Genomic DNA, 14,322 nt, shown 5'->3' with positions numbered 1-14,322 from the left:
TAATCTTAAATTTTAAGTAATATGTATCAATAAATAATACTTCATGCATAAAAAAATGATTTTTAAAAGTTTTTATCAAATACTTTAGAATATAGTATAGATATTATATTATTATTGAATTAGTTTAAATATATTATAAAATATTAATTTTTTAATAATTTTTAAACATGTCATTTTTTTCATTTTACATGTTTCAACTAACTTATCAACTAGTTTTTATCAAACATAGGGGTTGTTTATTTACCTTTTAATAGTTCCATTAAGAGATAATATCTGAATCGTTGAGATTGTTTAGTAAAAAAAAGTTTGTCTCTTAATGGTTCTAAAACCTTCTGAATGATTTTGTATATTGGATCTCCCTTAACCATTCAACGCTCTAATTTCATTCTAAACAATTACCAAACAATTATATTTCATTTTATATTATATCATAAAAGTCTCTTAATCATTCTGACCACTTAATCATTCTGCACCTAACCATTCATCAACTATCAAACAGCCCCATATTTATTTTTTTTTAAAGGCAAAAGGAAGAACAAAGAAGAGAGCTTCGGCAAGGCCATCACCCTCACCAAACCAACCACTATATTAAAACAAAAACAAATCTAGCAAGAAGCTAGATACAAGAAAATACAACGCTACCAAAAATACGAGGGGCAAAAAGACGAAACCAAGACATCCCCTTACAAAACCAAAGTAAAAAAAAACCTATCCCAAACAGACGGGATGACAAAAACAAAGAGACTAAATAAAATAGGGAGAGGAAGACCAAACTTCCCAATTAAGATGAAATTTACGATTTATGTTTCCCATCCAAAGCTTCGAGATATTTTGAACACAAGGGAATGGATCTTCACCTTTTTTCTTGGTTTTCACCTCATCCTCAGCATGAAGAATTTCGTTCCGCCACTTCCAAAGATGCCAAAGAGCCACAACGCAHACTGATAAAAAAATTATACCAACCTTGCGAAGAGATCCTACTTGTTTGATCAGCATTTTAAAATCAGCCACCGATGAAAGTCGTGGAGCTTTAAGATCCCACCAAGCCCAAATTTTCCTCCAAAGAATRCTTGCCACCGAACAAGAAAAGAAACAGTGATCCATTGTTTCGACACCTTTTTCACACAGGATGCACTCTAAAGACTGTAACTGAATCCCTCTCTTAGATAGATTAAATCTTACGGGAATAGGCTATTTAAGAAAACGCCAAATGAAAATGTTTACCTTCTTCGGAATTAAGGGGCTCCAAAGACAAAGCCCCATATTTATTTTATCAATCACTGACTAGCTTACCAGTTAGTTTGTCAAACATAATAACTTATCAATAAGTTAACTTATGTACATTAAACAATCAAATAAAAAAATAAGTTAATATATAAATTAACTTACATTAGAAATGCTTTACTTACTTAAAATAGGAACCATGAAAATATCGACCCAAGACCCGATCCGAATACCCCCACCCCCACAAAACCAACTCTCCGTCTTTGATTTCTCTTCTCCGATTCTCGCAATTCCTCCATTTCCATACCTTCTCTCTATCTCTGGAAACATTAGGCAGGAGATTAGAACAATGAGGTCTGCTACTATGTTGAGATCCATGCTCAAGAATTCTTCATCTTCTTCTTTACTTCGCCGGACTTACTCGTCGGAGTCTGCTCCGGCGCGTAAGGTCGCCGTCTTGGGAGCAGCCGGAGGTATTGGACAACCCCTTGCACTCCTCATGAAGTTAAACCCTCTTGTATCTAGCCTCTCTCTCTACGATATCGCCGGCACACCTGGTGTTGCAGCTGACGTCAGCCACATCAACACCAGATCTGAGGTTCTCTTTAGCTAAATCCCTGCCCTTTTCATTTTCAATCTCTCCTGGTCAGTTTTCGATCATTATCTGTCGCTAGGGTTTTTGGTGTTTAATGATAGTTCCTTCGTTATCAAATAACGTCTTCTGTTTCGATCTGTTTTGATTCTTCTTTTATATTTGTAGTTTAATTAAGCGCGATTCTTAATTGATATGATAAAAGAGATCATTCGTGGTTTCGGATGTTTCTATAAGGACATTGATCAAGTTTATGTAGGTGATTGCTTTACCATTATATATGCCACGACTAAATTAAGCTTGTTATTTTGTCCAGCATCACTGAAGAATTCATTTATGGAAACTTACTCTCTAGTTTTTCTCCTTTGTAGACTTTGATCTCTTAATTTGTTGATCCTCATTTCTAGATGTTTGAGAATTCAAAATTTTGTGATTTGGAAACCTAGGCAATATCTGAACCGGGGATTAACAAATTAACAGGAACTTACTAAAATATGATGACATTTCCAAGTCACAAACTTTTGAATTCTCAAACATCTAGAAACGGGGATTAACAGATTAAGAGATCAAAGTCTACCAAGGAAAATTACTAAAGCAAGCTTCCATAATCGAATTCTTCAATAAACTTGGACACGACAACAAGCTTAAGTGAGTCATCACAAGTGGCATATATAAGGGTACAGAAATCACCTACAGTAAACTTGATCAATGTCCTTATAGCAGTAAGGGAGAAACAAACATAGATCTCTTTTATCATATCAATCAAGAATCGTGCTTAATTAAACTACAAGGATAAATTGCATTACTTTTCAATCCCAAGTTAGATCCAAGGTGACCCGAAGCAAGAACTTACCGAAATATGATGGGTAGGGTTGATCTATTGGTGTGGAAATGTATTGATCTTTTTATTATATATAGGTGGTCGGTTACATGGGTGAAGAAAATCTTGGAAAGGCATTGGAAGGAGCTGATGTTGTCATCATTCCAGCCGGTGTACCAAGGAAACCGGGAATGACTCGTGATGATCTTTTCAACATCAATGCCGGTATTGTTAAGGGTCTATGCACTGCGATTGCCAAGTACTGCCCTCACGTGAGTATGTGGTGGCAGGGGTCACCACTTCGTTCCTCTGTCGTACTGTAAAAAAGTATAGGGTCGTGAAAAGTTCCACCGTATAAATTTGTTGCATGGCACAGTATATATTTTGAAACTACAATGAAGACACAAGTTTCCCTTCGTAGAGTTGGTTTGCAAGTCTTTTTTTCCACCTCAGACCCAAGTTCAAATTCTGTTAGTGTCATTTTCTTTGTTTTTAACTTTTAATTTCAGATTTATTATGTTTCTGAGAAAAATTGCAATAAAAGACTTCAACACAAAACCTCACATATGAAAACCAATGAATTAACCAACAGACCAAAAATGATTTTGTGAAAAATACCCCTATATTTGTTTCTTATAGTCAAATGGTGCTACTGCTTGAAAAAATTTCTAGGTCCGTCTCTGGTTTAGGCTATGAGAAGCAATTTTTAATGCCTATGTTGCTAGTTATCTAATGAATTTTTCCGCTCATTTATGACTAATAGGCACTTGTGAATATGATCAGCAACCCGGTTAACTCCACTGTGCCCATTGCTTCTGAGGTTTTCAAGAAAGCAGGTACCTACGATGAGAAAAGGCTATTTGGTGTGACCACACTTGATGTTGTCAGGGCAAAGACTTTTTATGCCGGAAAAGCGAAGGTTCCAGTTGCTGGTATGATTATGTATTTCTGATATTTTCGCAAGTTAAAGCCATGGTTTTAAAAATCGTTTGAGGCGTATGCCTCGAGGCGAGGCGGCCTGAAACCGCACCTAAGATACATTCATTTTATTCTTTGTCTATTGATACAATACGGTTTTATGTGGTTTTGAGAAAGGATAATGTTTTTATGTTTGAATAAAATATAAATTTGAAGATAAAAAATTTGAAAAAATTATATCAATGTTCTCGTTTTTTTCGTGTAATTTCTTTAATTAAATTTTTAATTACAATTTAATTTCGAGTTTAATAATGAAGTAATTTATTTTGTGGTTTAATAATATACTTTTTTATAAAGATAATAATTAAGAATTCTGTTAGAACTCAATGATTTTTATCATTATATTTTAGATTTTTTATACTTAAAATGAGATATTTATCCTATATTTGATTATGTTTATCTACAGTTAGTTACACGAATTCAAACATGAAGCTTTAATTGTAATATTGAATTGTAAGTAATATGTATCAATAAACAGTACTTCATGCACAAAAAATGGTTTTTAAGAGTTTTTGTCAAATGCTCTATAATATAGAATAGATAAGTGTCATTTTTTATTTTAGAAAACTAAAAGTTAAAGTCTGATGGCCCCAATGTACGCTTTTAATTTAAAACCCAAAAAGCTAGTACTAGTACTTTCTAATGTCGATCAATAAGTGTGGTTTGACTCTTCCTCTTCCTCCAAGCAACCAAAATTTCCACACCATCTCAACTTATCTTACAGTTTCACTCTTTCCTCTGTCAAGAACCACTGAATCAACGACCTTAGTTACTTGGTATTGTATATATTGTATATATATTTATGTAGTATATATACATATTTTGGTGTATATTTGTTTCCGCCTTGCCTCATTGAGGGAAAACGCCTTGACGCCTGATTCCGTCTTTTAAAACCTTGGTTAAAGCTACAAGCAACCTCTTCTTGAAGTCTAAATTATATCCCCTTGTTCCAGGCGTTAATGTACCTGTTGTTGGTGGTCATGCCGGCATTACCATTCTGCCATTGTTTTCTCAGGTATTACTTGCTTATTGTTCTATTTTAGATGCATTAGAGTTTATGGGTACTGACACATGCTTCCAAATGTAGGCCACACCAACTGCAAATGATTTATCAGCTGAAGAGATAACTGCTCTTACAAAACGAACACAAGATGGTGGAACGGAGGTTGTGGAGGCCAAGGCTGGAAAGGGTTCCGCTACACTCTCTATGGCGTAAGTTTGAACTGATATTTCCAATTCCGTTTGTTCAACCTGTTTATTCTAGCTAACACGCTGTTATTGCATGGTACATAACTCAAATTGGGATATCGGGTAGGAGCAGAAAATAAGTCTAATAATATCTCAATGAATAAGGATGTCTTAGAAGAAAAATAGTAATAGCCAAGTAGGAGAATCTTTGAAGAGAATAAATCACTTGATTAATTTAGTTCACTGTTTTTTCGGCCGTGAATGACGGCCTTATAGACTAGAAATGGTACCAGACTTCTTACATATGGACCACAACTCAGAAACTAGTGAAACTAACTAAAGTGCAATAGATTTTAAGCTAAAAAAGGAAATAGACTTGGGTCAATTTTCATGTGGCTTCTTACGTTAGTAAGTAATGAGAAACTTATTATCGTACATTATTATCTATGATATTTATAACCAACAGGCACATGTGGAATCCAGTTGCTTGTTATTATCTAGGTAAGTTTGTAAAAGTGTAAAATCTAACGTTAGAAGTGAAAACACAAATGTTTAAAAAAATTAAATTAAAAATTTGAAAAAAGTCGCACCTTGTAAAAAAATGCGGAGCCACGCCTTAGTCCTTACACAAATGCTACGAATCTTATTGTACTGATAGAGACGCGTCTTAGGCCAATGACCCTCCTTTTTGAACACTGGTCTCACTTGTGTACACATTTTCTGAATCTTTATATCAACTGCTTTTCTGCTGCTTTCTTGATCATTTTAATTTCCAGATTGCCATGTAACGATTTTCTATAACTAAGTAAATGATTTGGACATTTTGTTTCTAGCTATTGACAGAATCCTCTGTGTTTATGAGTAAGGGCATGTCTGTTAGGAGCTTAATGGGACTCGCAGCTTATTCTATCAGCTATATATGACTGTTTGGTAGTGGCTTAATGATATAAAAGTAACTTATTTAGGGGGAGCTTTTTGCAGAAAGCCAAGATTTTCCAAACCTATCTATCCACTTAGAAAACACACTCATTCCATCTATGAAAAAACCTTAACAAATACTTTCCCAATCTATACAAACATGTTATTAATCCACACAGACAGCTTTATCCATACAGGACCTAATGGAAAACCAACCAAACAACCCCTAAGCCTTGTTTGAAGAAAACATGTTCTTGATCATGTTTTTGGCATATATATATATATATATATATATATATATATATATATATAGAGAGAGAGAGAGAGAGAGAGAGAGAGAGAGAGAGAGGAGGGGGATGGGTTCCGGTGAGAATTAAAGTTATGATGAGAAGGGTAAGAAAAATCTTCACCCTTGATCAATCCTAATTGGAGGGAACCACTAGATCAACACTAACGAGATACATTAGATCAATTCTCTTCTAAAGTGCAATTCATGGGTTGTTTTGGAATTAAAAGTGATTAAGGGTCCAAATCCCTTCTTACACTTCTCACCTTAATTCCTATTATCACATGATCCTTCGTCTCTCTCTCTCTCTCTCTCTATATATATATATATATATATATATATATATATATATATACCAATCCAATTTTACAGTTCCCCGTTGACGATATTTGCTTCTTAAAAGAAAGGAAATAATCCGAGGTATAATTTAATGCAGTTATGCTGGAGCCATATTTGCTGATGCTTGCTTAAAAGGACTTAATGGGGTCCCTGATGTTGTAGAATGTTCCTTTGTGCAATCAAACATAACTGAACTACCTTTCTTTGCATCAAAGGTACTGTTGGTTTTCTTCTTCTATTTTCACATCCAACGCTTTTAATATTTTCAAGTGATGATATCGGCCTTTGTGGTGCTCTGCAGGTGAGACTTGGGAAAAATGGCGTCGAGGAAGTGCTTGGGCTCGGCTCACTTTCAGACTATGAGAAACAAGGATTGGAAGCCCTTTTGCCCGAACTAAAGTCGTCTATCGAGAAGGGAATCAAGTTTGCCAACCAAAACTAAAATGTTGGTTGCATCCATCACAGTTTTGCATAACTTCTTGTAACATGCTTCTGAGTCTTAATTACCTGCCTGCCCAATAAAAAGGAAGCCAATTGCTAACCATATACACTTTGTATCTCAATTCCACCATTATTGAGTGTTGAAACATCTTTTTCTTGGATGCTTTAAGCAAATATTAAGGAGCCGTTTATCAAACTCTTACCAGGCAAGCATGGCAAAAACCAAGAATTTATTCATCAAGTGATGCAGACTCTTAGGGGCAGTCTGGTCGGTCCTGTTTGTTAACAGCTTAATGGGACTCGTAGCTTGTTCGTTCAGCAATATACGACTATTTGGTACTTTAACTACTTATTCGGTATTCTTCTACTTTATGTAGAAAGTTAAGTTTTTTTTTTTCCAAATCTGCCCCTCAGTTAAAGAACATGTTCTTTCCATCCATGAAAAACCCTCCCAAACAAATTCTCTCATTTTGTGTAGACATTAATTTACACAGACGGTTTTATTTATACGACTCAAGGGAAAAACCAAACAACCAGTCTTGTATGGATAAAGTTGTCTACATAAAATGGGAGGTGGGAGAGCTTTTTCATAGATAGAAATGGTGCGTTTTTTAATTAGGAATGGTAGGTTTGGAATTAAAAGGACTTGGTTTTTTACATAAAGCTTCCCCTAGAAACTTAATGAACAAGCCCTTAAACTCTTACCGAATAAGATCACTTACCAAGAATCTTATTTGATGATCCAAAATGTCACCCAATAAAGTGAGAAAAAGATATTGGCTTTTTCTGGTAAATAACCACTAATTGAAGTTCCATAAAAGCAAATATTTTATAACTTTTGGCTGCAAATTGAATATTTCAAGCAGAAGTTTGCAAAGTTAGAGAAATAGAAAATGGCAGCAGGAACTATACATGTTTTTTTTTTCTTCCCATTTGGCATCTGACTGAGATCATTACAAAGAATATAATGAAGGGCAAAACACCAACTTATGAAACCAATCTTTTCTATTAAATTCCAAACCCCTACGATGACGACGGGTTCCGGTTCCTTGCAACTAAACCTACATTTGCTACGCCAAGGAGTTCCCGTATCTCTAAAAACATCTATTTCATACACCCTAATTTCTAACTGAATCGAACTCGAAGCCATCACCTCAACAAGTTCAAACATAATTTCAACTTGACATCCTTCTGCACATCATCCGGGTTCGGCCATTATATCAGAAGCACCATTTTTTGTAATTTCAATAAAAATCCGCTACAATCTGCCAAATAGTCAAACAATTCCATCATAACGAAACGTAACCAAGAAACAGAAGATTTTCATTTCCAGGAAGTGCACATATGATCTTTTCATAATCAGAATCATTAGAAATCCGGTAGTTCCTAAGATTCATATTTACGATAAAGAGATAAGCGAGAACATATCTTCAACACATAACATAATTATAACAAAATATTTGCTAAAATTGATACCATTTCTGAAATGCAACATTCTCCATCATAAATTTACCGAAATGCCAAATATATCTCCAAAAACTTGAACTGTTAACCCGTTGTAGTAATAGAGATAACGAGCAACAATCTTAGTTATTTTCAGATCACTATTTTCACAATCTACTTCCGAAACCAATCAAAGCATACAGGTGTAATTGAAGTTCAGTGTGAGAGAGAAAAAATGCATACATACTATTTCAAGACAATTTACCATATAGCAGGCAATGTACTATAAAGGTGCATTTGGTACACAAAACAGAAGAGAGATCACTGTTCCATGTTTGGCATGACTTCTAAGTGGAGCAAAGTGGAACGGGCGTGTTCCACCTCAACCCCATGGAACAAGATGTAACAAGCCTATATTTTGCCGACATACCCTTAAAATAAAGCTTAATTCTCTTCTAAAACATCTAATATGTCTCCCTCTTTACATTTTTCCGTTCTTCAAATTTTATTTGTCGTATTTAGTCTTCTTAAACTTTTACTTTACTGTCCTCAAAATATTATTTTAATACCTTTCCTATATTTTGGTTAATTTATGTAAATTATTAAATTTTAATAATAAAAAGATAATATAGAAAGGGTATAAAGTAAAAACTCATTAGCTGTAACCAGCTGAGCTACTGGGACCTCTTTCCTAAAATATGCTTTTTGCTTACGCTTCTTCGTCAAGCTTCTGAGCAGAATATCCATACCTTTCTTTTAGTAGTGAATGAGATACTTGACAATAGCGCTAAATACATACATGTAAGGTGTAACACAATGCCCTAAGTGTGGGAGGACAGCCTATCTGTATCCCTTCGCATGGTCGTTCTATCACGAAGTTGGCAGCAATTGGAAGTCAATGAACTTCATATTTCGGTGTCATTTTAATTGTCTTGATGAAACTTTCCAATGATATATTTTGCTATAATTTAATAATTAAATAAATTAATCAAAATATAAACAACTCATTAAGGGTAAATTAGCCATTTTTACATGTCCAATCATGTCTCACCAAATGCTGAACAGCAGTCCTGTCCGGTACGTACCCCAGAGGTTATCAGTAAGGCCTCAAAAGGATTTAACAATCAAAACAAACACTGCCTCAGTCTATTCTACCTCTCTTGAACATTCAAACAAGCCAAGTCAAGTTATATACTTTTCACATGGAAATAGGTTTTTACTGGTTCTAACCTTCCAAAAGAACAGTACTCTTGAAGTTGGTGATGGTGAAAAAACAGGGCAAACAAGGTGAATGACTTTCTTACCCAATAAAGAAAGATTGACGGAGCCTTTGATGGGTGCTACTACGAATGAAAATGGCAATCACTATTTTAGTTCTATTTCATAATAAGCACAGACTAATTCTCTTCAACATACATGACTTTCACATATACCGAATGACTCGAGCCTCAAATTTTCACCACCTTCACAAAAAGTATGCAGAAAGACCCATGACAAAGAAGGGCCTATCGATCAAGCTCCAAATACAATGGAGAGCCTCGACAATCCCCTCAAACATCGAGAAGCTATATTACCACTCAATAAGCTGTACAGAACTCTATAAACAGTCGATATAAGAATGAACGCAAAGTACCAAAATATAAACAAATAAACAACCTATAAACGAGCACTCAATAAAAAAACGCACATCATCTTATAACAAAGTATGGCAAGAAAAATCAGCATGTTGCATGCGAGAAACATAAATGCGCAGAATTTTATTAGGGGTAAGCTACCTTGCTCTGCTCCGTTCAACACCTAGGTGAATGCCCTGCATCTGATCCATCTGCGGAGGAACTGTCACTATCTGAATCTGCAAGATCACCAAAACAACAGTGAAAACGTTTCAAGTCAGCAGAATTAACATCGACATCAATGAAAAAACCAACATGACAGAAAGAAGCAACATCTTAACAGAAGAAAATACAATATAATCAATTACCACTTGAAGAGGATCCAGAATCGCTGCTCGAACTGCTTGAACTACTAGACCTACTGACATTATCCCCTCTGATATCTCCTTGGTTTGCAGGAATAGCAGCAAGACTCTTCTCAGCTGCTTACACATTTGCAATCTATTAGCACATGGAGATCAAATTCCTCCAAACAAACAAGCAATATGAACTCAGAAAAAGTTACCTGCTCTCTTTTCCGTTGGTGCCTCTGGGATGGATGTTGCTGGATTCTGCAAAAATGTCAGATAATTAAAATCATGTGTCTGAATGAAAATTTTGTACTACAAGAAGAAATTTTCTATATAGTTCATACTTCTAGCATGGTCCGATTTGCATTTCCAGCTAGAGCTCTTGCCTGCTGAGCAAGCTCAGCTTTCCTTCTGTGCTTGCTTAAACTCTTCTTGTAATTGGTGACAAACCGATCAAGTTCCCATAGAGTTTCGACATCAACACTGTCGATATCAACTTCAATCTCATCGTCATGTTGAGAAAGAGAAGTATTACTCTTCTTGATGATCTGCACGATGTTGTCAAGCTTTTCCGAAGGTAAGCTCTGAAGGTTTGCGCTGAGCTTTTGCTTCTCTTCATAAGTCATGTTCCTCTTATTGGGATCCTTGGCTTTAGGTTTCGTTTGCACAGGTGTCCTACTTGATGGGGCAAAGTTTGACGGTTTTGGCCTAGACACGTAAGGCAAAGTCATGGGCTCTGACCTATCCAGAGTTCTTATAGGGGCATGCGCAAAATGATGAACCTTTCTTGAAGTTGGAGTGGGTGTGCCCGCACCATGAATTGTTCCGTACCTCCAGTCTCTATTATACTCAGACTCAATCACCGTCCATCTTTCTTCAAATATATTTGATAGTTGTTCAGCCATAACATGGACATCTTGCCCTTTTGGATTATAAGTCATGGCATTATGAAAGGTGAGTCTGACATCCTCCGCAAATTCGCTAGGGTTCTTGTAGAAGTTCTGGGCCAGTCGACTCTTAATCGTGCCCAAATCCATAGGATGTTTGATGATGTCATGGTAATCATGAAGCCCAAGCTGCTTCGCATTAACAGGTTCATTGAACACCCAACCATGCTTGTGCTTCATCAACCTCTGGAGCAAATTGCTACAACTCCTAAACACCTGATTCTTTTGCCTTTCAAGACCAATCATATAATCCGATTCCCTGCTATATTTTCTCCCTCCATTGGATTTCAGCCTCTTATTACTCTCAGGAGGTAATCTATCCTTTCCAAGAAGAAAATCTGAATTCCGGTAGTACTGATTAGCCTTTGGCGTCCTTTTCTCTTTCTCAACGAATTCACCAGCCCCAAGACTGTTATTATCAACAACCGATACATTTAGCTGTCTAAACCTCGTATCTTGATTTGCCAATGAACCCACTTCAGAATTGACTCTCATCAAGGCCCTCCTATCTATCGTATCTGAACGCATTTCAGAATGAACTCTTGCCAAAGCTCTCCTATCCATATAATCTGCACCCATTTCTGAATTAACTCTAAGCAAAGCTCTCCTGTCTATCATAACATTACCTGGATACTGTGAATGACTATAAGCCTCATCAATGCCGGCAGCACCAAGAAGAGTCGAATTGTTCGTAAGCTCGGCTTCTTTGTCTTCAAGCCTTTGAACTAAACTTCTAACTTGATCCAGCTCAGCTGTTAACTTCTCCCTAAGCTCCTTAATATCATTCTTGGACGTAGAAGCTTCCAAATGAATCTTCACCCGATCATCAACGAAAGTAACAACAGGTCTTACAACCCCATTTCCAGTAGGAACAATGGCTTCCTCAGCAACCACTTGCCGGAGATCTTGGCCGGAGGAATCATCTGACGCCTCCGCTACCCGTCTTAAAGTTTGCTGCCTTCGTAAATTTGCGTCGTCAGGTGTTAGGGTTTGCTCGTTATTTGCGGTGGTGATTGGAGATACGGCGGTCGCAGTCGTAACCGGAGAAGAGGGGATGGTGGTGGCCGAGGAAACAGCAGTGACGGAGACGGTAGCGGTGGCGGCGGCGTTCTTTATTCCCTTTTTAGGTCTTCTGGTATAGACTTTATTGCCTCCTCCCCACTTACTCTTCTCTTTGCTTATCTTATCCGCATCTAATGTTCCTGAAGCCATTCATGTACGAACACTCACCCTCTGAGAAAACTATTAACAAAATCGAAAAATTAGAAACCCTAACTTTTTGTTTCAAAAAGAAAAAAAAAAAAAACCCGACTTTATCAGAACCACCAAAAGATCTCCGATTCCCTCGAAAGAAACGAAGAAATCGAATTGGTTCGATGAAGCTAGGGTTTGGAACGACCACAAAGTTTTTCAATAAACCAAACCCTAGAATGGAAAGAAATCGAACCCTGGAGACAAAACAAAACCGTAAAATTCCAGAAATCAAAACCTAGAACCAGATCTAATGCGAAAATGGTTGGAATTGGATGAAAACAGAGGTCAAAATTCGCAGGGAACTAGGGTTTTTCGAGTGAGAGGACGATCCAAATCCGTAACGAAAGAGGGAAAAAAAATAAAAATTAAAAAAGAAAAAAGAAAAAGAAGAAAAGAAAAAGATAAATTAAAAATTTGGGGATTAAAATTAGGGTTTGAAAATTGGGGGCGATTCAGAAGGGTGGTGGATCCGAACTCGTCTCTCTTCTTACTGATGAAGCGCGAGTAGTGGCTGCCTGCCCTTTTTTATATCACACGCGCTTCTCTTACATGTTTCACCATGGCGGTTAATTGCCGCCTTTTTTTTTTTTTTTAGAAATTAATAAATTACTTCACAGTAAATTACATTCTTGGTCCTTGTTGTTTGTTGATTTTTCCTACTATGATCCCTCAAACTTATTTATCATATTATTAGTCCCTGTGGTATGCAAAAGTGTATACTTTAAGTCCCTCTCTCTAACGAAATATGTTAGCCTAGTTAACTCAAGGGACATTTTTATCTTTTTTCCGTTTTGTTTTTATTAATATGTCTTCCCACTCTGTTAACACCACCTTCGACCACCTCTCTCTGCCTCTCCGATGATAGTTTCCTTCTCCGGGCAACCACCTGTGGATAAGGTACCTAAAATGACGGATCCCACTTCCACCGTCGGCCTTGCCTTTTCCCCCCACCTTTCTTCTCCATACAGAGACGTTCCAATCTTTTTGTAGGTCCTGCTACATTCAAAATTTTTTGATTAAATTGCATCGTTGAGATAACAGAGAATATATGTTAAAAACAAAAATGGGCTATGTAAGATCCCACATTGATTGGGGAGGGAACAAATGTTGATTTATAAAAGACTTGATACCTCCTCTATCAGACACGTTTTGAAACTGTAAGTTTAGGTGTGGGACAAAGCGGAAAACATAGGGTATGTTTGACGTGAGATGATACATATGGTATCAGAGCCAAACTAGTGTGCTAGCGAGGACGCTAGGCTCCCAACGGGGGTGGATTATAAGATCCCACATTGGTTGCGGAGGATAAAAAAATTGCCTTATAAGGGACTTGATATCTCCTCTATCAGACGCATTTAAAACCATGAGTCTAGGTGTGTGAACAAAATGGACAATATTTGGTACGGTTGTCATTAGATGTTACAGGCCAAACCTAAACGATTAACAATTTTAAACTGAATCTACACGATTGATAATTTGAACCTAAAACCAAACAATTAATAATTTGAACCTAAACAATTTCGGTTATAGTTTACACCCTAAATTGGGCCCCAAATTTCGGGCGACCTGTTCAAAATCTCACATTTAACATGTCAATGGACGACCCTGTCTCCATGGAACCACCCTGCCTCCTCAACCCTCCACCTAACCCACCATCGTCTCCATTAACACCACCCTCAACCTGCCACATCCTTCAAGTCCATCTCCACCTCCACCTCCACCTCCACCTCCGATCACCTTTTGTACACACATAAAAACCTATCTCCTCCACCATACATGCACACCCACCGACAACAAACACATACAAACCTATCTCATTGGATTTGCACAAATCATTGCAGCTAGAGAGAGGGTGTGAGAAGTTGCATGTGTTAAAGAAAGGGAGAGAAAAGTATATATGTATTCGTTGAGAAGTGTATGTATTATGTA

The 14,322-nt window shown here is 36.7% G+C and overlaps 2 protein-coding genes across 2 annotated transcripts; one reads left to right on the top strand and one right to left on the bottom strand.

The window, feature by feature from the left end:
• The first annotated feature begins 1,506 nt into the window (after nt 1-1,506).
• On the top strand, nt 1,507-6,982 carry LOC112500275 (malate dehydrogenase 1, mitochondrial). Its single transcript, XM_025103712.1, has 7 exons — nt 1,507-1,822; nt 2,735-2,908; nt 3,400-3,568; nt 4,568-4,629; nt 4,702-4,826; nt 6,443-6,560; nt 6,647-6,982. Exons 1-7 carry the CDS (start codon nt 1,574-1,576, stop codon nt 6,785-6,787), a joined length of 1,038 nt encoding a protein of 345 aa, XP_024959480.1. The 5' UTR covers nt 1,507-1,573; the 3' UTR covers nt 6,788-6,982.
• A 614-nt stretch (nt 6,983-7,596) lies between these two features.
• Nucleotides 7,597-12,827, bottom strand: LOC112500936 (transcription factor GTE4-like). The gene is made up of 5 exons (XM_025104553.1): nt 10,537-12,827; nt 10,408-10,453; nt 10,211-10,324; nt 10,005-10,081; nt 7,597-8,051 (listed from the first exon to the last, which is right to left on the bottom strand). The coding sequence occupies exons 1-4, from the start codon at nt 12,349-12,351 to the stop codon at nt 10,020-10,022; spliced, it is 2,037 nt and encodes a 678-aa protein (XP_024960321.1). The 5' UTR covers nt 12,352-12,827; the 3' UTR covers nt 7,597-8,051; nt 10,005-10,019.
• Between the last annotated feature and the right edge of the window lie 1,495 nt (nt 12,828-14,322).

The sequence above is a fragment of the Cynara cardunculus genome, assembly GCF_001531365.2.
Source record: "Cynara cardunculus var. scolymus isolate 2C chromosome LG 17, CcrdV1, whole genome shotgun sequence".
NCBI classification, from domain to species: domain Eukaryota; kingdom Viridiplantae; phylum Streptophyta; class Magnoliopsida; order Asterales; family Asteraceae; genus Cynara; species Cynara cardunculus.
Note: the sequence above shows the minus strand (reverse complement) of the source record. Positions and strands in the feature narration are given on the sequence as shown.

What these genes read in the sequence shown, in the direction of transcription:
- LOC112500275 (XM_025103712.1), top strand. Translation starts at nt 1,574, where the DNA reads ATGAGGTCTGCTACTATGTTGAGATCCATGCTCAAGAATTCTTCATCT. An exon ending in TTCTGCCATTGTTTTCTCAG is followed by an intron (nt 4,630 to 4,701) that starts GTATTACTTGCT and finishes TTCCAAATGTAG; the next exon opens with GCCACACCAACTGCAAATGA. An exon ending in TACCTTTCTTTGCATCAAAG is followed by an intron (nt 6,561 to 6,646) that starts GTACTGTTGGTT and finishes GGTGCTCTGCAG; the next exon opens with GTGAGACTTGGGAAAAATGG.
- LOC112500936 (XM_025104553.1), bottom strand. Translation starts at nt 12,351, where the DNA reads ATGGCTTCAGGAACATTAGATGCGGATAAGATAAGCAAAGAGAAGAGT. An exon ending in CAAATCGGACCATGCTAGAA is followed by an intron (nt 10,454 to 10,536) that starts GTATGAACTATA and finishes ACATTTTTGCAG; the next exon opens with AATCCAGCAACATCCATCCC. An exon ending in TTCTGGATCCTCTTCAAGTG is followed by an intron (nt 10,082 to 10,210) that starts GTAATTGATTAT and finishes GTGATCTTGCAG; the next exon opens with ATTCAGATAGTGACAGTTCC.